Genomic DNA, 19699 nt, shown 5'->3' on the forward strand with positions numbered 1-19699 from the left:
CCACACCACGTTCACAGCCTATTACTAAGGGTCATAGTCGCGCTGGCTTCAAGGCTGACAAGTGCATCTGAAAGCACTCAGGCGACGCCGAGAAGCACATTAAATTCTATTATTGCCTCGTAGTCACTGCATCCCTATTGAGGTGAAGTACATGGAGGCAAATTTACCTTGTGAGACACAGAGTTCACCTAATAGACATGGCTTTATATCCTTCTCTTTTTCTCCACGCGAACAAAGCCACAGCAACAAATGCAAACAGCAGGGCCCTCGTGTTGCAAGCTATTTTCTCCGCTTCCCCTATTGTCCGCAGGTTTTCATAAACACATTATTGTCACTGCGTACACTGCTCAGTCCCTTTTTCACTCCTTCTGCTTTGCCTCTAAAAAGCCCATTGTCAAGACATGGTCATTTCCTCCACAATGCCAGTGCAAGCGGGCTCCATTTCCAGTAATGGCCCGTCTTTGGAAACATGAGTGTTGAATAGCCCCGGTGGTAAACATACTGTAAGACCTGAGAGTGGATTTGAAGGCCTGCCAAAGAGCCTCCACACTCACACTGAACGTTCATCTGTCTGTGCTCAATGTGCTACCAAGACAAACTCCTTTATACAGCCCGAGTTTACCCAAAGACTACTGCTAGGACTCCAATAAACAACTAAGTGAGAGGATATGTGGGGATAGAGAGTGACTGCCCAAGTTGTGTCCGAAATTGCTAACTTGTCCCTATAAAGTCTTTTGGAGTGAAATGGAAGTTCTAGTGTACCTGAAAAAGTTCAGTCAGCATGACATCGAACACAGAGGCTTGTATTCAAATAACCACATAGCCCAATGAAGTTTCATTTTGTTCTTTCTATTTTTAATATTTCTATATACATTTGCATGTCTTTTTACATGCATACAACAGCTATTATATTATTTAGTGTGTGACGTGTAATGTGTTTCTTTCCTCTGATTGATCAACAGTATTTTTTCTTTTCAAAAACTACAATGGCTTAAGTATTAGACCCAACTTATTTCCCCAAAGTCTGAACTCTAGTCCAAACTGCATGCTTTTACTGACAGAGGATTGGCCATAGACCTCTCAATGAAAAATATACAAGCAAATCATTGATGTTTAGACATGACTGAATTTCAATTTGTATTATTTGTACAGCTCTAATCTACCATGACATAAATTATAGAATATTATTATTTTACCATGAGCAATAGGGCTTTCAAAGATTTTCCAAAAGCACCAAAACTATTGTGTCCCTGAAAATCCCCACAGTAACTCCAGTTGTGGTCTTGTTATATCATCATTTGAATAATACTCACTTGGCCCTCTCATTTTCCCCTCTATCTTTTCCAGGATGTCTTCCAAGCGACCAGCCTCTCCATATGGGGGGACAGATGGAGAAGTAACCATGGCAACCAGCAGACAGCGCATGGATGACGAGGAGAGTGAGGGACTGGGCGGGGTCATCCACCTGCCCCTGGCCTCGTACTGCAGCAAAGTGTCCCCCAGATCGCCCTTGAACCGCAGCTTGGACAGCCCTCCCAACACAGTGAGTACACGTGGCCATGCTAAAAGTATATATCTGTAGTCTTATCTGGCTCAGGGCAGACTGGCAGGAATGTGGCTATCTTACTGTGCCAACGTCTGCAACCACTGCCAACCACGTATCCGTACATCACTGCATAAAAACGTGATGAATGGAGTGCTGGGCCCAAGGACACAACAGCAGTATAGCTCAAAATTGCTGAGTCAGACGTTTGATAATATTAGCCATATAACTTTCTGTACCCATTTGACAAAGCAGAATACTAAATGCCCCAAGTGAGTTTTCAGCTGTGTATTTGCAGATCAAGTTCTTCAGTCTGTTCAGAAGTTGCTTGGAGCAGCTTTAATGGATGGAGACAGTAGTTGATGACAGGAAACATGAGAAAGAGGGTATGTAGTGCAGCAAATGGCCCAAGCCAAGAGGTGAACCATGGCCACAAGCACTATACCGGATGGGCCAACAAGGGATTTTAAGACACTCCATCTTATTTTCTCTGAGGAGTACAGTAGTAGGTAGAAGGTTCACAAACTTTTCTGGTGGAAGATCCGTAACTACCCTGTTGCAATGGAGATGTTATTGTTTTGTCCATGGGATGATAATTAAATAATCTCAATAACATGGGTGTTTTTATTGCAAAAAAATAAAATAAATACCCGTAACAAAAACTGTTCTTACTGTAAGTGGGTTGCCTCTCTTCAGATCTGGCCTGGAACTTGGCCTCATGGCACCAACTGCTCCACAGAGATAGCTAAGTTCAATGGCACACTGTGTATTATTTAAGGCAAACATAACATATCCACAAGGTGATGGCACACTCTTAGACTTAGACATAGATTTTATTGATTCACAAGAGACATTTTTGGACACAGTAGGTCACACATCACAATATATTATAAGAACAAAGAGCACTATAAATTATAATAAATTCAAAATAAGTAACGAAAATATCAAGAGACTGTTTTCAAAGAAGCATAATTATGTAAATCAAAGTCAAATATTATATATATTTTTTCATGTAGTCCAAAGTTACCAGTCACATACTACTTTTAGCATCCTTTCTTTTGGACACCATCGCAGTCAGACACACAGTAGTCCGTTAAATGCTTGACAAAACTGACGCTGGGGTGTTACAATGGTGATTGAATAGTTAACCTTTTCTTGGACAAAGCTCGTCTTGTTCCAGTGACAAACAACTTAGTCCCAAAAGAAGAACAAAATACTGAATGTCCGCCATTGTTCCACATGTTTGCTATGTCTCATTTGTCTTCTTTGTTAAGTTTATTGGTGCAGTGCATTGTATAGTGGTGGGGTGAGGTCATTCTTTTTACTGCGTCTTGGCTTCTACAACCCACTGACCCCATAGTATGTGTGAATGACAAAGGTTGCATATGTGTACCGCCATGTTGAAAGCCACAATAAATGTAAACTAAATCATAAACTAAAATCAAGAGAGTGCATGTCGGAAAATGTAGGGAAATAAAACAACTGTATATGTAACTATATGCATGATAGTGTTCTGATTATTGTGTTAACGTCACCATTTAGTGATTATTCATCATTATTGACCCCTTGACCAACAGTGAAATTCATCATTTAGTTTAATTTTCAAATAGTAATAGCTTCCTGTTGTTTTAATATGTAAACACCTTTATGAAATTTAACAGTCTTAAATAGCCATAAAAAGCACCTATTTAGTTTAATTCTTTTGGAGTGATGATAATTTTGTAGAACTGAGCTTAACTAATAATACAACCATGAATTGAACTCATGATTATCATATATTATCTTTTATAATTATATTGACTGATCTGAATTATCATAGTTATTGATTATCAGACTAATCTTGACATTACAAGGAGCAGCTTATTGAATATGCCAAACTATCCTATGGCATGCAAAACTCACAGTAGTTTGATAACAAAGTAGACCACAGATGCTGTAACTTCAAGTATAAGTGCACATTAAAAAAATATTTATTGGATTAATTCGCTCCCAAAGAGAGAGACTGCTACTTAAGTTACCCACAGAAGAATTTATAGTGGAAAGAGATGCTAGATCAGGTTTTCCTTAACAATTCAAATCATGGCGAAGTGAAATGTATCGCTTGATTATGACGCACCATATGCCTTAATATAGGGAGGTATGTTGGCATAATATAGACATGGAATTCCCTTGACCCACTCTGACCCTGGTGCAGTTTCTCCAACCTATAGCATCGATACAATGGCTAAGCAAATGTCACTTTGTATTAGCGTGTCTTAAGTTACCTATGCTGCTATTCTGGCTGCTCATTATTGGCTGCCTGCTTCTCATCTCTCCACTGGCCATCTGCCCTCAGCATACCTTCCCATCCAGCTCTGTGCCACTGTGTGTTTGAGTGGCTTAGGGCCGCGGGTGACCCCAGGCCAAAGACCCCAGATCAGATTAAGTTTGCGATAATCCTAACCTATAGCATTACGCAGGGATAGTCAGCACTTAAGACTTCCACAAACACTTGACAAAGGTGTCCAAGATTGCACTCACGTATATTGTTCTTTAAGTTGGAGTGGACAGTATTCAAAGTCATTTCAGGTGCGATCTCTCCTAATATCTAAGTCACTGCTTGCTTCAAACTGGCAATATCTTTAAATGTGCTTGCTTATGCTAAAAGTGAAAGTAAACATAATGGTATTAACGTTTTCTCCAGTTTCCACCTTGCTTGGACAAAACAAATATATATGTAACATAAGTGGATTTGTATACATTCTGAGACTTTTTAACAACATAGAAGAAAATACATGGATTCAAGTTAATATATTTAATTTCTTGTGTAAAAAAAAAGTGAATAAGGAAACCATCCAAGCCGTCCGGTGATTTTTCAAATTAAACAGACATGAGTTGATTAATTATCTTGACAGGCCTAGCAGTGGATGAAGTACTCAGTTTTGTTACTCAAGTAAAAGTACAGATGCAGGGGCTAAAGATTACTCAAGCAAAAGTAAAAGTATCACATGAAAAAAATCTACTTTAACTGTTGAAGTACCTGTTTAAAAATATTTAGCTGAGATATTTTTGAACAATTAAAGCATCAAATATATTGTTTTTTATAAATAATTTAGCTGATTTTAAGTGATTCAGCTGATTTCTTAATGTTTCTACCTGTTTTTGCCTATTTGGTTTGCTCAGAGTTGGGGCGTTAACTCAAACTAAGTCTTAGCCATTTCAGCAAATCTCAAACAATAAAGAAAAGTACTTTTTACTTTTCAGTCCAGATCTAAAATGTAGTGGGGTAGAAAGTACAGATACATGCTCTCAAAATTATCAAAGTAAAAGTAAAAAGTATCCACTGTAAAAAGTACAGATACCTAAAAATTGTACTTAAGTATTGTAGTTTTACTTTTGTACTTTGTTACCTTCCACCACTGAGGCCTAGTTATATGTGCAATTGCTCATTGTGTGTTTCATGTAAAATATTACTTCAGCCCCGGACTGTGTGCACATGCTTATGGGGAGCTTTTGTTATTTGTGAGTGGTATTGTGCGTTGAATTTTAAGGAGCTTGTGTTGGCTGCATGTGACCCTGTGTGAATTCTGTACGTGTGGTGTGACACATTGCAGTACACAAGTGTGATTGGGGGGACTTCAGGGATTGTTACATGTGGCCCCTTTGTTTGTTTGACGGACTGTAGCTTTCATTGTTACATAAAAGCTGGATGTAGTACTTATATAGTCATATGTTGTAGTGTAAACAACAGTTGACCAATAAGGTTTTTTAGGGTTTCCATTAGTAATTTCGATTGGTTGATTTATGATAACATGGTCAACCATTTTTTTTTTACTGGTCAACTAATTATTTCATGATGATTATAAGGATATGGACCATAGCAGAAAGGAGAAGAGATGGAGTGAGTTAGTTGGAGTTCTGGGTATGACTGGACTGCGATTTTACTTTTATGCCTCCCTTTTTACTAGAACTTCTATGTATACATAATTTTTGATAAGATCCTAATAATTTTGAGAGATTTGTCAACTTATATATCACTTTAGTATAATTTAATCTTAATTGTGGACCAGCTTTTCTTTAGAAGCACTCATGTGAAGAGAAGGTCTTTATGGACTAGAGAATATAATATTGTGAATGTTCTTTTGAAGATAAATTTAAATATTGAGTATGCAGGCTAGAATTATGTTGTAATCATCCAAACAAGGTTATATTTCTGCTCTTTATGTGTATTTGTGTAGTTGTTTTTCTAATGTAAATCTCAGGTAATTTAGTGAATTCTCTGTTGAACTGGCATAATGAGTTTTGTTTTTGATTATCGACCACCCCTAATATACCTTCCACCTCGATCCTAACAGTAGATCAAGTCGGAAATGTTGTTAAATGTATTGAATGTATGCATAAATGTAATCCACGGCAGAACACAATGTTAATTCCCCATATAAGTCTACTAATAATCTCCTTAAGCTTTCTGATATATGATCTAAATACCATTCACCTGTTGAAATGCCAGTGTTTTTCAGCCTGTGTTTGTATACCCCTCCCTTTCCCTCTCCCTCTCTGTAACCAGGACACACGCCTCCTCCTTTGATAACACACATTGACCTTTCCACCCTTATATACAGTTGATAAATCTCTACATGCTGTAAAACAATGAAAACGTGCTTAGGAGTGGTAATGCAAAGCTAATTCAGTAATTAGCCCAGCTGATTAGCCTCCCACGGTGGACTCTGAGTGTGTGGCAGATCTGAGTGTAAACCAAAGTCCTGTTACTTCATCTCAACACAGACACAACATAAACTCTGTGCATATGTAATAATCTAGTTGTTATATGTGGAAAAACAAACAAAAAAACAAAACAAAAAACACCACCACTAACAACAAAAAACAATATAACATTGCTTTTCATGGGTTTCAGAATGTTGAAAAATACGACTGTTGCCATAGTGATTAACAATTTAAGTCAATAAATTATACAATTTGAATGATAAAAAGTCCTCAAAATGTTGCTCATAACAGGAAGTTTTAAGCCACTGTGTTCCCGTATAGACCTTCTACTTCAAAGTACTTGTCAGCAGATTTATCATATTGCTAGGCTCAAGTATAATAGGCTGTCCCAGGGTTTAAGTGGTGCATTATGAAGTGGCAAACCCGTGTGTGTGTGTGTGGCAGTGGGGAGTGGGGAGTGGGGCGCCCTCCTAGCCCTTTGACGCTTTGATTGTAAGGGAGAAGGTGTTGGCGGCTTTAGACTGCGCAGGGGAGGGGTGGGGTGGGTCGGGGCTGCCGGGACCCTCTTTCTCTCTGTCCTGGGGCAATTGTAACCGAGTGATAGGGGCTAATATGTGAGAGACTGACTTGGAAGTGAGGCAGCAGGGGGGGTGAGAGGGGAGACCAGATTACAGCTTTATCTTGTCATAGCAAATTACCACGGCGATAGAGAAAGAGCGGCGCTGGGGTACGTAGTGACCTCAGTGAAGCCTGCTACAGTCAGGTTAGGGCACTTTGTTTGTACTCCTGCAGCTGTCCCTTATACACATTTTATAGGTTAGAATTACATGATTTTTGTATAAGGATGTTTTAGGAATTCAATACTAATTGTCAGTTTTCAATGATAAATCCAAGATAAAATGTGAAAATATTAGGAATCTCTAAGTAGACCATCTCAAATTTTATTGCAAATGTACATAGATTGTATATTGGTTTAAATGTCTAGCTTTTTTACAAGTTACTTTTTACATATATTTTCAAACCATATTAGTATTTTACCAAGCAATTTCAGACAAAGAGCAGTTTAGTTGGACAATTATTTATATAAGCTAATTGCCTGATAATCTAAACAAGTAAACACCAATTAACTTTTGCACCAAAAAGGTCAAGCTTTTTTGCCTCCCTCCAAATCCAGCACCAAAAGTCCAAAGGTGATTTGTGCGGTAAATATTTGTCTGCTGATGCTTCACACATTCTTGTCAAATAAAAAAGCTGTTTTCACATCAGCCAGCGGCAAGCATCTTCTCTCATAAATGTGTTAATGGACAAACACTAATTATTTCAATAACAGGCCAGCCCGTTAGAAACTATAAAGATATTTCGTCAGGCATTATTTCTTATTCATTCTCCCCTCTCTCTCTCGCCTCTCCCTGTCTGATTATGCGTGTGTGTGTGTGTGTGTGTGTGCGTCTATGCGGGTTTGACAGATGTAACACAGTCATTGAGCAGTCTTGAGACGCAGTGGTCACACTTAATTTCTCATGCCAGTGATGCACTAATGAATCAACAGCGCTTGCCTGTCAGCCGCGAGGGTCGTGCTCAAATGTACCGCCGTGTCTTTAGCCAAAGTGCTATTTTAATACAGCTGCATGTTTTCAGATAAGGGACGACCAATCCTGTATAGAAATGAAGTGTTTTATTGCTTTGAATGCTCCTAATGACAAATAATGCCTTTTATTTTAGTGTTAATGTGTAAACTCATTATGTGGCCATATGGTCGTTGATTCAGGAGGCTGTGGATTGAATGGTGGACTTTTGTAGTACCACAAAAGTTATGGTATATTTATTGAACATTTACAATAATCACCTTTGTTGATTATAATTAAAATAGGATATTCATGGACAATCAAATAACTTAAGTAGGTACATTTTATAGAAAGCAATAAAGTACATGCTTGGGTCACGCATGGTTTTACTGCATGTAGTCAATAAGATGGAACCTCATTAGTTTTGATAGGATATGTAGTTTTTCACTAAATTATATTGTTTTTGTACTTCGAGTTTGACTAACACTTTATTGGTATCACATAACTACACGTTCCAGACTTCCAACAGCTTAATTAATACTCTTAACCTTAATTAGGTTTAGGGTATTAATTAGTTACTTTAAATTGTCAGTTTTATAGACTGTTTAATGCTACCTGCACCAGTAACCAGCTGCAAATGAACATATACTGTAGATTCAGCTTGTTTATATTTTAGTTTATCAATACATGACCCTGGATGCTTTATAATATTGTCTTAGAGCAAATGAATTAGACACCGACATTCTCCATTTTTGTTGTACAGGGTTATAAGTGCACCATAGGCCTTTGCCAAGTCCCAAATCAAAGCTGCACAGTCGGAGCTCCTGCACATTGTCAGAGCAGGGGGATAAAAGTAATAGGCTGCTTGTCCCACCCCGAGGGCCCTGCGAGTCAAAACTGACAGCCTCTGTGTTTAGGCCTGGCATGTAAAAGGATTTAACGTGAGTGTGTGTGTTTGGCAATGTCCTGAAAGTTGTGCATATTGCCCAGATTGGCAGCTCCGGCGTCTACCGAAAAAGTGGTACCCCCCTCCAGGATCGTCTGTGACATTTACTGCTATGTGTGTGTATACATGGAGTTATTTATTTTTTAAGTCGGCGCATCCAAATCCAGTTCTTCCCACCGCCACATTGTCCACGCCTTCAACCACCACGTCGCGCCAAGGAATCACATTTTTTAATTTTTTTTTCGCGCATACACCTTGCTACGCCCGGGACATGTCAAGATGTGGAAAGAAATAGACTGTCTTGTGTTGGGCAACAGTGAAGCAGGAAGGGAGGAATTGGAAAAAAAAAAGAACAGCGGCATCTGTGCTGGCTGTAGGAAAAAAAATAGCGTTTTTTTTTTTTTTCTTCATTTTCTGGCAAGAGTTAAGTGTTTTTAAAGCAAGCTCCCCTCACAGATGAGCTTAAGAAGACAAAAGTTGTTTAATTCGGTTCCATTGCAGAGGCAGTAAAGGGATAAAGAGAGTGAGGCGCAATTTTTACTTTGTTCCAGTCATTTGGAAGAGAATTGACATCTGCAAACTAAAGGCAGAACCGCCCACACTGCCAGCCTGCCACATAGGAATATAAATACATACATGCAGCCACTCGTACACACCTACGGGCTATGTGCACTCGCCGTGGCACAGACGCACAACCCGCTACACATTTATAATAACATCACAACATCCACACAAGCCAAAAGTTCCTGTTAAGAATAAATGCATGTTGATGAGGAAAGTTTTGGGGGGAAGATACGTTTTGGATCACGACTCCACGGTGACAACGTTTAACAAAACACCACCTCTTTAGTCGTTTGGATTGCGATGTGTTGGACGGTGTAAAGGGTAGAAATGTCAACCTTTGCGCATGGATTATAAGCTGGGAGGTTGATGTCAAGAGAAAAGAGGAAAAAATACAAGCTTAAGTTGCCTGGGGGATAAGACTTGTCTGTCTGACTTCACATATAAATATTGTCACAGGCCCTAATGGAGAGGTTCTTTGAAGAAGCCAAGCTAATTCCCTGTGATTGGGAAGTGACCTTCATTGTTGCCCCTCTCGCAAGATGACATCTCCCTGGCAGGTTTTTCGACAGGAGCTAAAAGATCTGACAACCTCGCTAACCAGGACCTCCCCCTGCACCTTAGCACCCTATCCAATGCACCCCCACCATACCTCTTCTTCTTCTTCTTCTTCTTCTCTATATTTCCCCTGTATTTTGAATTTGTTTGTTGCATCTAAAGAAAAGTGGCGAAAAAGAGTACGGCAGTTTTAAGTAGGCACTGGATTAGATAAATGGGAAGTGACAGGTGTGACCGCTGCCTTCAAGATGTCTGCTATCCTCCTCTCTCTCTCTCTCTCTCTCTCTCTCTCTCTCTCTCTCTCCCTCTGTCTCTCTATCTTTCTGTCAAGTCGTTCGCTCATTCATTCTAATAACATCGCCGCCGTTGCCTTCGTTCCTCGACTCTTTCGTATTTGCATGTTGCGCTGATGCAACCTCGTAATCACAAAGCGGCTCATTTCAAGTGTGAATTTGCCTAATCTGAAGAAGACACAGGGTGAGTGAAATAAGACAAGAGAAAGCAAAGGTAGCACGCCAAGGTTAATTCATGTTGAACATTTTAGAAAGAAGACAGTGGGTACATTTACATGGCCACTAAAAACAGATAACTACAATAATCAGATAACCTGATAATTAAATCAGATTTCTGGTGTGTTTACATGCACGAAAGGAGTCTGATTATCAAAAACTAGGGTGACATGGTCAATTAATCAATGGATTTTTAGAGTAACTTTTGTTTTTGGAAGACAGAGAACAATCACATTAATTTTCCCTATTTATTGTCCATGCCAAAACATGCAGGTGTGAACAACCAGAAAGAAATCAGACTACTCTCATCAGACGGAAGTGTACATGACATTTCATTAATTCGATAACTCCAGAAATCTGATTTTGCAGTGCATGTAAACAAGCCACTATTTCCATTGCGGTACGTGTCACAAAAATATATATTAATGAATGGGTGTTATGTCCAATTGCCTATATATCAACACTGCGTCTCTGTTACAATACAAGTAAGAGAACTCCAGGGGAATTAGTGAATTATTGATTGTGCTGACTTATTCAGAGTGTGCAAACAGACACAGCCCCACAGACAGTTCGAGTGGAAAAAATGTCAAGTGATAATGGTCGACTCTTTCTCTCTCTCTCCAAAATAAAGTAAAGTACAGTAAAAACAAATATATAATACACATAATAACAGTATGATAAGTATTTGTATTCATTTATGGCTTCACATATCAGCATAATAGATTAAATGGTAATAAAATCAGTTGTACTAGATTGGTACTTTGTAAAAGAAGCCATAAAAGTTGACAATCTATATTTATAGACCTGGAAGTGATGGCCATATTTAGAAATATATTAAAGTAAAACTCTGTCACAAAATAAATTGAAGTTTGCTTTATAGATAGTGAATCAAACAATTACAATAATAATAAAGTAATCACAGCATAACAGATAATAGATCAATCTGATTATGTATACATTTGCACGATTGTTGAGTTTAGCCCTTTTTCTGTATCTATACTAAACTACAAAAACAAAAAACTAAATGTTTGAATGTTTTTATTTTGTGATAGCTAAATGGCATTCAATAAAAAAGTAACTGCTTCAGTGGTTTAAATATCATAAATTGAGGTGGGAATGGTATGAAAATCATCAGGGGCATTTTGGTTAAATGCCTCAGGCATGAAAACTATGTGTCAAAGTCCTATTGTGGGCTGAGCAATTGTTTTTATTATATTATTATTTTTTCAAATGACACTGAAACTCGTACAGGGTTCACATGAGCTCATTGTGGACTGTGATCTGTGTATTAAGTCCCTCTTCCATCAACAACCTCTGAGTTAATGATTATAAAACAATTTATGTCTAAATAAGCCATAATGCTGCTTGAATGTGCCAGTGTTTTTGCCTCTCCCCAAGCTTGCTCAGTGTAAAAATGAACTGCTTTTTATTGCACTTAAATGTGCACTATGTAACCTTTCTGGAGGAGCAGTATCGAGTAACAGATCAGTATTGATCTGTTATTGCTTTGCTGAGAATGTTCAACTGTAAGGTGTTACATTTATTTATCGTGCATTTAATTAGGTGTATTTTATTGCTTAAAGAACATGCATACTGTAACTGGGCCCTTTTGGCCTCAGATCTGACTTGACTCTGCTTATCTCTATTCTAAATACTATAGAACGTTCCAGGCAAATTCAATAACATTGGCATGGAGACAAGCAGGTGGTGAACCGTTCACTTAAAATGTACATAGTGCACTTTTAATACTTTCGCATTAATACCAGTGTCAATAATCTTACTTGAGCCAAATTTAGTTATTACATCTATTCGCCTCTGCTTTCCTCCAACCCACGCAAACACAGAGCTATAATCTGTGAAAGACAAAGGTACTGTGGGAGCTTTTCTTGTTCCAGGTGGTGTGCTCCTTACTGTTATTGAGATTAGCCAAAGATTAACCCCGTGGACCATTGACCCTCCCGTCTACAAAGTCCTGATCTGACACAATGACAACTGGCTCAATGTCTCACCAGCTTGTATCTGTAATTAACTGGGAGACAATGTGCACCTGAACTCACCTCAGTACACCTTAACATAAGACTTACAAACTAACACATTTCCAGTCTCATTGCTTATGGTATTTTCACATAATGGAAAAAAGTTTGTGTTTTCAAGTACACTTGGCATTCTACTCAGTGTCAGTGTTAATTGGGCTGAGCTGGAATTAAGTTTATCAAAAGGGCTGGCCAAACAAACACAGGTTTTACTAGGTCAAAGATTAAGGAACTAGACTTTACTTACCACTCACCTGCTACTGACAGCTTTGTCAACTAATCCTGTTATACACCCTGTTCCAAGCCATTGTGTCACATCTTACATATCCTAGTATGGACAGTGCAGTGTTCTGTATTATAGCAGCAAGATCTCACAAGCAAATCAAAATCGCAGTCTCAGTAGTTGAAACATTAATTTAATCTACAAAATATCAAGTCTTATAATGCATCACATCTACAAACATGCATGGGATTCCTGTATTAATTTAGCAGTTCATATTTCAGTCTTCTCTCCCATGTTAATGCTTCTGGATGAGCTAAAATTGGCACCGTGAACAGAATCCTGATTTTAAAACCTAAATCTCAAATCTAATAACATTTGCAGTGCTTTTCTGAAAAGTCAAAATTCCACATTTTTTTCCCCAGATTGTTCTGGTATTCTTCAAATTATGTTGTTTTTGCAGAGACAGTTCTAACTCTTCCAAAAGTCTTTACTAAACTTGGTAAAATATATACTGTTCAAATTGTTTACAAACAGTAAAAAGGACCCTAGTTCCGCAAATTTTAAATCCAATGTACAATAGATGCTTTTGAAAGTTAATGTATTCCTTTACTTTGAAAAGGGTCATTTCACCATAGCGCTTTCCAACTTTTGCCAGACGGATAATTATTTGTGTCGACAGCTTGGCACTAGCCACAGAGCTTCACTTTGAGCCGTATACATTATATTTTGTAGCTGTCATGCTAATTCGTGTTGTATTTGTAGTGATTTTGTACCCACATGCAATCTTTTTATAACACTATGGAAATCACTTGACGCTGCTCCAACACTTGTTATTTGAAAGCGATCTACACTTTTTTGTGTGATTTTGTTTTTGATGGTGGTTGCATTCTCAGCATTAATTGTCGCCAGTCTTAGGACAAAACACAAAACGCTGCTTGGAAACTTGGGATCGAGTACAGTAGCATTGGCCAGGACTCAAAAAAGACAGCTTTGTAATGAAGAGTTAGCGTTAGTTAGCAAGTGTGCGAGAGTCTTTAACTACTGTCCTTTCAAGTACGCACTCTGTCAAGTACCTCCAAGTGACTCAAATGCAGATTCCAGAGGATGTAAGGAGCACGCACGAGAAGAAGGAAGGCGAAGTGTGCCCTAACTTAAGATAGCTGGCCCAGGATGAAAGGTGCTTGCAATGGGCTGTGAGGAAGAGGTTTACAAGAAATAAAGGAAGCAGGAAAAGTGGAGAGGAATAGGGATAATGAGAGGGATAGTGCCAGCGCCTCCCTCCGTGCTACAAACTCTTAAACTGTCTATACATACTTATTTACAAATGTTAATATTTTAAAAAATTTAAAGGGTATCTATATTACACAAAATTGACACTTGTGAGCTTTAAGTAATGTTAGAATGTTGTTACCTCCTCAAAAAAAATACCCGGAGTAGTTTCATTTACACATGTCTGAGTTTTCCTGGTTTATTAGTCTATCTACATCTCCGAAACTCAAAATGCTCTGTTTCATCTTGTGATGTCTTAAAGCAGTAGTTAACATCTACATTTTACCTTTTATTAAATAGAGTTTTGCAATTCCAGGGTTGAAATCATCCAAATGATTCTAGTGAAGGTGCATGGAGTTTAAAAAATACAGTGGAACACTCCTTTATTACCACATGACACCACAAGGTGAAACTGTGTTTTCTGTTTGAGAATCATCCTAAGTACAGAGGATTTGTGTGTTAAACGTGTGAATGAAACAAAATAAAACTCCAGGTATGTTTTTGATGAGGAAACTACATTATAACATACTGTAGATCAGAAAATAACATAGTATGGGCCCTTTCATGATATTGTAACATTATTTTGACTAAATGGCAGCTTGACGTCTTTACAGTCTTAATGCACTGGTCAGGGGGTTAACATGCATTGGCATTTTAAAGTATACATAAAAGTCAATTGTTCCTTGGCGTAATGGAATCCATACAAACACATGAAATAATTGTTTCGTTAGTCCAACCAAGGCCAAGGAAAACTCTGTCAATGTCTACGGATTCTAATGTTGTGATGGTAACTGAGAACCAAAAGGGAAACCGATTTGAATGTTTCTAAATTGGAAAAGTGCAATTGAGTAAAGCAGCTCATAAAACTCTGTCTAGTTGCTGAGTGACAAGAAAAACTGAAGTTCTTTTCAAGGCCAAAATAGTAGGAAGTCAGGAACTTTGGGTTGTTTCTTGGAAAATGAGTTATAAAAAAGACTTTTACTTTTGTTGAATGATGGAACTATAAAATAGAATGCTTGGTGTCAAGAAGTTTAAAGAGTAATAGCCAGATGCTTTTGTAAGTTCTAGGTTTGTACAGGAAAAGAAAAATAAAGGATAAAAGAAAAAAAAATAAATGTGCATAATGAAGAGTACTAGTAGATTATTTCTCTGTCTCCATCTTGTTTCTCTTGTTTATAAAAGTTATTCATTGGCATTGAATTTGCACTTTAAAAAATTATCCTAATAATAATGATTTTCTCTATCTCCAGGATCACGACAGCAGTAAGGGGCGCTCCCTGAGCCCTTACACCCAGCACAATGCTACCTCACCGGGCAAAGAAGAGGCCGGAGGCGGCAGTCGGCCCTGCAGTGATGGGGGCTCCGCCACAGGAGCTCTGGGGACCCCTGAGAGGCGTAAAGGCAGCCTGGCAGACGTGGTGGACACACTGAAGCAGCGCAAGATGGAGGAGCTGATCAAGAACGAGCCAGAAGGTCAGTGGTGACAGGAGGCGTATGTCCAGATGTGAGCTGCGTCTGGACTATCACACGCTGCTGTCCTGTCTCTGCTCTGTCTCTATCACCCCCTCTGTTATGAGCCTACACACTCGATAAGAGGCGAGCCTTTGTTTCTCTGCACACAGACAGACAGCATCAGCTGTTCGGGCCCATTGTCCACCATGCTTTGCATATTTATCACAACCTGACAAATAAGACGTGTGTGCGCTCGGCGGAGACTGTGAATGCACTTGGATATCTTAACAGCCATCCAATTGTGTCACGGATCATTTTCAAGAGGAGGGAATTTATAGCTCTGTTTTCAGGGAGAGTCAAACGCATGCAAGTACCTTTGCAACCTTAAGGTTAATAGGCCCTCAGAGTCCAAGTACAATTCCCTAGGCAATTGAATAGTCCAGGGGTGATTTGAGCCTAGGGTAGCATAGCTTAGCATGATTAGTCTCTATGCTCATTCTCAAATGTGGCCCTGGGCTACAGTTAGCCTCGTCAAAGAGTTAAAATTAGCCTCTGACCAACTGCGACTCCATTAGGGCCAGTAATGGTGGCTTAAGTCACTATGTAATGCATGCGAAGGTGATAACGTGACAAAAACATTACCAACAGGTGTCCCTCCCTTCTTTAGAAAGATAGCACACATAAATAGCATGGCTCTTTATTGCTTGAGAAATCATTTACGTCTGTGATGGTGGCTTTAAATGTCAAGCTCTAGAGTGCTGGACAGCGACAATAACTACCAAAGAGAGTATAATTTAGACTCATGTACACTTTAATGTTATTCATGTCATATAAAAGGCAGGATAGGACCTTACCCACAACCTGAGGATAAATTGAAGTTTTCAGCTTGACAAAAGGTGCATCTTGTATTTGCTAAAAAGTGCTCAGGTGTACAGTGTACCTTGATGTGTTTGTGTTCCCTACAGCACATCAACAGTCTTTCAATTCAAGCTGTGATGGCCTAACCTCATTTCAAGTCTTTTCAGTGAGCCTTTCAAAGATTGCTGGTCATCTCTCAGAGCCTGCTTGTTTTATTTCAGTCGATATAGAGCAGTCTGTTGTGGCACATTTTATCATATAAAAAACCTTTGCTACGGTGTAATTGTAAGTGTGTTTTGGGTTGTTCGCTTGCTTCGCTGGACCTTGTGAACCATCCGCATAGGAAAAAACAACAATAATGGATCTTTATGAGTCAGACGTGGCATGGTAGAGGGAGGGCAAGGCAAGAGGAGACACAGGAGAGGAAAAGTGAGTAGGAAAGGAGGCGAAAGGAGTGAGCGAAGGATGCGAGCAGTGTCTTCTTTACAGACCCCATTAGCGGAGAGCCACAGTGGTGCAGCGTCCACACCAACCTCGGAGCATTATCTGGCCTACGTTTAAATGAAACCCGCTAACAAAAGGCCCCAGCGCCTCCAGACTCTAGGCCAAGCAAGAGCAAAAGAAAGAAAGAATAGATGAAAAAAGCAAAGGGAAGTGGAGAGAGGGAGGAGGAGTGGGGGGGCTTTGGTATTGAACCGCGAGATAGAAATCCCTTTTCGGTGCCCGGCTAGGCTATTGTTTGGCTGTGTGGCTCACAAAGGCCATTAGCAGCAAACAGCAGGTTGGGATGAAAATTTAATGAATGCTTTAATCATTATGAAAGGCCGGGAATATTACTGCTCTCTCAGTCTGTCTCTCTCTAACACACACACATACACAAAGCGCTTCCAACTGGATCAATGGCACGTTCACATTGGTAGCATCAGGGTATTAACACCAGGAGGAGAGTTAGCGAGAGGCCAAAGACGCGAAATGGGTCAAAAAACGATAAACATCTCGAAAAAGACGGCGTGACTTATCGAAGGCAGGCCCCAAGCAAGACAACACACATACAGTAAGTTTTGAAGATATAGTTGGGTGTCTGAGGCTAGTGTTGCTCTACTTAGGCTAGATGAATGGATAGTGGCCCTTACTAGGTCAGTGCGACAGTGCTGTTTAAGCCTTTGGGAGAGAAGCTGAGTATTTGCATATGTATCTGTGAATGCGCGCACCTATGAATATGTGTGTGCAGTTTGGGAGCTTTCGGACGCTGGTATCTGAAGCGCATGTGTGTTGGTGTTTGTGTGTTTGGTGTAATAAATGATAAGCTGTGCTGTCCCCCATGGCCTGGCCCAACCATGCTCCAGCGCTCTCCTGCTCTCTCCCATTCATCTCCTGTCTCAGCCCACCGGCCACCTGCTACCCCAGAGATACACACTCCACTACTACAGTCCGTGCAGTACCAGTAGTTTATGGGCAAAATGGCAAACTTTTGGTGAGTTTGGACACTCATAACATGGATTAAATTTTTTTTTTTTTTTTTTTGGCTAAAAGGTTTGATATAAACAACAGTGGAAGGGAGAATGCATGGAGTGAGTTAGTGTGTGTGTGTGTGAATGTTTTGATCTATTTTTTTCAATCATGAAGATGCTGTTGACTACTACTTGCATTTTTTGTGCAAGACTCACATTTTTGAATGCACAAAATAAAAAATCTGTTGTACATGATGACATTGTTGTCACCTTAAAAGATAAGGAAAGGAAAAGACAGGATAGAAACATAGATTTGCAATAGACGTGCACCTTATCAAAAGACATCAAACTATACAGTAAATATGTGCTGCAATTATTGGTGAATTTTGAATTTTTGTTAAATTTTTTTGCCTTGTGGCTTGATTGCATACCATGTCAGTCCCGTCTCGACTTCTAAATTTAAACTCTTAGCCGTGTCAGTATGCAAAGTGCGACTATCAAGTAATCCATGGATGAATATTTCAATTATTAGAACTATATAAATCAGTTGTATTCCTGTATGTGTTTACCAGAGTCTGTCTAGTGGGCACTCGACAGGAAGCCCGTGCTGGAGTGGCCGTGTGAGTCATTACTGGGAATAATGAGAGCAGAGCATCGCGGGAGGCCTAGGGTCAAGAGGAGAGCCAGGCTAACACCCAAGAGACAAGCCAATACTGTTTCAATGCACCAACACACATATACAGACACACCTGGGTTTGGACAGCTTTGGACTTGCCTTTTAACCCCAAGTGACCCAGAGAGCACAATAAGGTGATCATCCGTTACCTAGCCTCAGGGAGAAGCGACGGAGAAATAATAGGCAAGAGTAGAGTGGATTAAGATTATGAGCTCAACATGAAAGATAGAAGAATTAAAAGGGGGCAGAGTAACTGTGGTAAATGGGGCACAGATGTTTGGGTTAGCCCCCAGAGTGGTGGCTCCTCTGCCCTGGACACTCACAGCCTCATTCGTCCTCTCTCTTCTCTCTTTCACTCTCTCTCTCCATTTATCCGCTCTCCATCCCTCTTTCTTCTGGCCTATGTAAACAGCTGAGATCCAGATCTGGACACCTCTTTCAACCCAGACACACAGAGCAGGCGTAGTTTTGTGACATAATAGACATTTAACATCTTAGTTTTTGTAAAGGGTTGTAAGGTTAGAAAAGCAGATTTGTAATATGGTTCAGGGATCAAGTTCATAATATCAAGAAGTCTGGTTGCAATGTTTTTGGGGACTTTCAGTCAGAACAGTAAAGTGAAGGTTAAGGAGAAGTTATATTCTAAAGAGTAAAGAGTTAAGGACAGGGTGAAAGGATGGATTCTGGTGATGAAATGTTGAATTTTCTGGTAGTAATATTATCATATTTCAGTTTTACATTTTAGCAATATTTCAATATAAGATAGGGCGATGATTCAGTGCTACTGTTTAAATCAACTCAAATTCACTTTTTCCCCACCCACTCCTCTTATTGGTCAACCTCTGTAAGGTCATGTGACTGGTGTATTCAACAAATCACATAGAAGTGTGAACTCTTAAACTGATTTCGCTCTCTTAAAGCAATGTTGAGATAGTAAGTACATGAATCATGATACCAATTGTGATCTGACCCAAGAACATTGCGATATGAACCTGAATCTCCTACTTACAGTCAATAGTAGATATCTAAATCAGTGCACTCGGGTGATCTCTGGGTGCTGTACCTGGCTCTTCTTCTGTTCTGTACAATACGTACATGTCAATAATGTCTGTGGTACTTCTGTTTTTGCATTTGAACAGAAGAGGAGCAAGTCCATGTACCACAAGGGGAGTGAGGGGAGAGGGGGTAGTGAGGGATGATGACGTATTGGAGAAATGAGGAGTTCTTCACTGTCGTGTCAATTTACGATATTTTCACAATGTGTCCTCGATCTAATGTGCACCGTAATTACATAGAGCTGTACACACATCACACTCCCTTGACACAAGCTCAGGACAGACAGCTGACCCAC

At 39.5% G+C, this 19699-nt stretch overlaps 1 protein-coding gene across 5 annotated transcripts in view; it reads left to right on the forward strand.

The window, feature by feature from the left end:
• sox5 (SRY-box transcription factor 5) overlaps positions 1-19699 on the forward strand; it is a 169430-nt gene that overhangs the window by 53782 nt on the left and 95949 nt on the right. For all 5 annotated transcript variants that reach the window (XM_055154036.1, XM_020926348.2, XM_020926346.2 and 2 more), the window contains 2 exons: positions 1348-1543; positions 15162-15384. In XM_055154036.1, coding sequence (XP_055010011.1) covers positions 1349-1543; positions 15162-15384 — 418 coding nt within the window. In that variant the 5' untranslated portion in view covers position 1348. The remainder of the gene's footprint in view (positions 1-1347; positions 1544-15161; positions 15385-19699) is intronic.

The sequence above is a fragment of the Boleophthalmus pectinirostris genome, unplaced genomic scaffold, assembly GCF_026225935.1.
Source record: "Boleophthalmus pectinirostris isolate CB_2022bp ecotype Guang Dong unplaced genomic scaffold, ASM2622593v1 HiC_scaffold_18, whole genome shotgun sequence".
Taxonomy (NCBI): domain Eukaryota; kingdom Metazoa; phylum Chordata; class Actinopteri; order Gobiiformes; family Gobiidae; genus Boleophthalmus; species Boleophthalmus pectinirostris.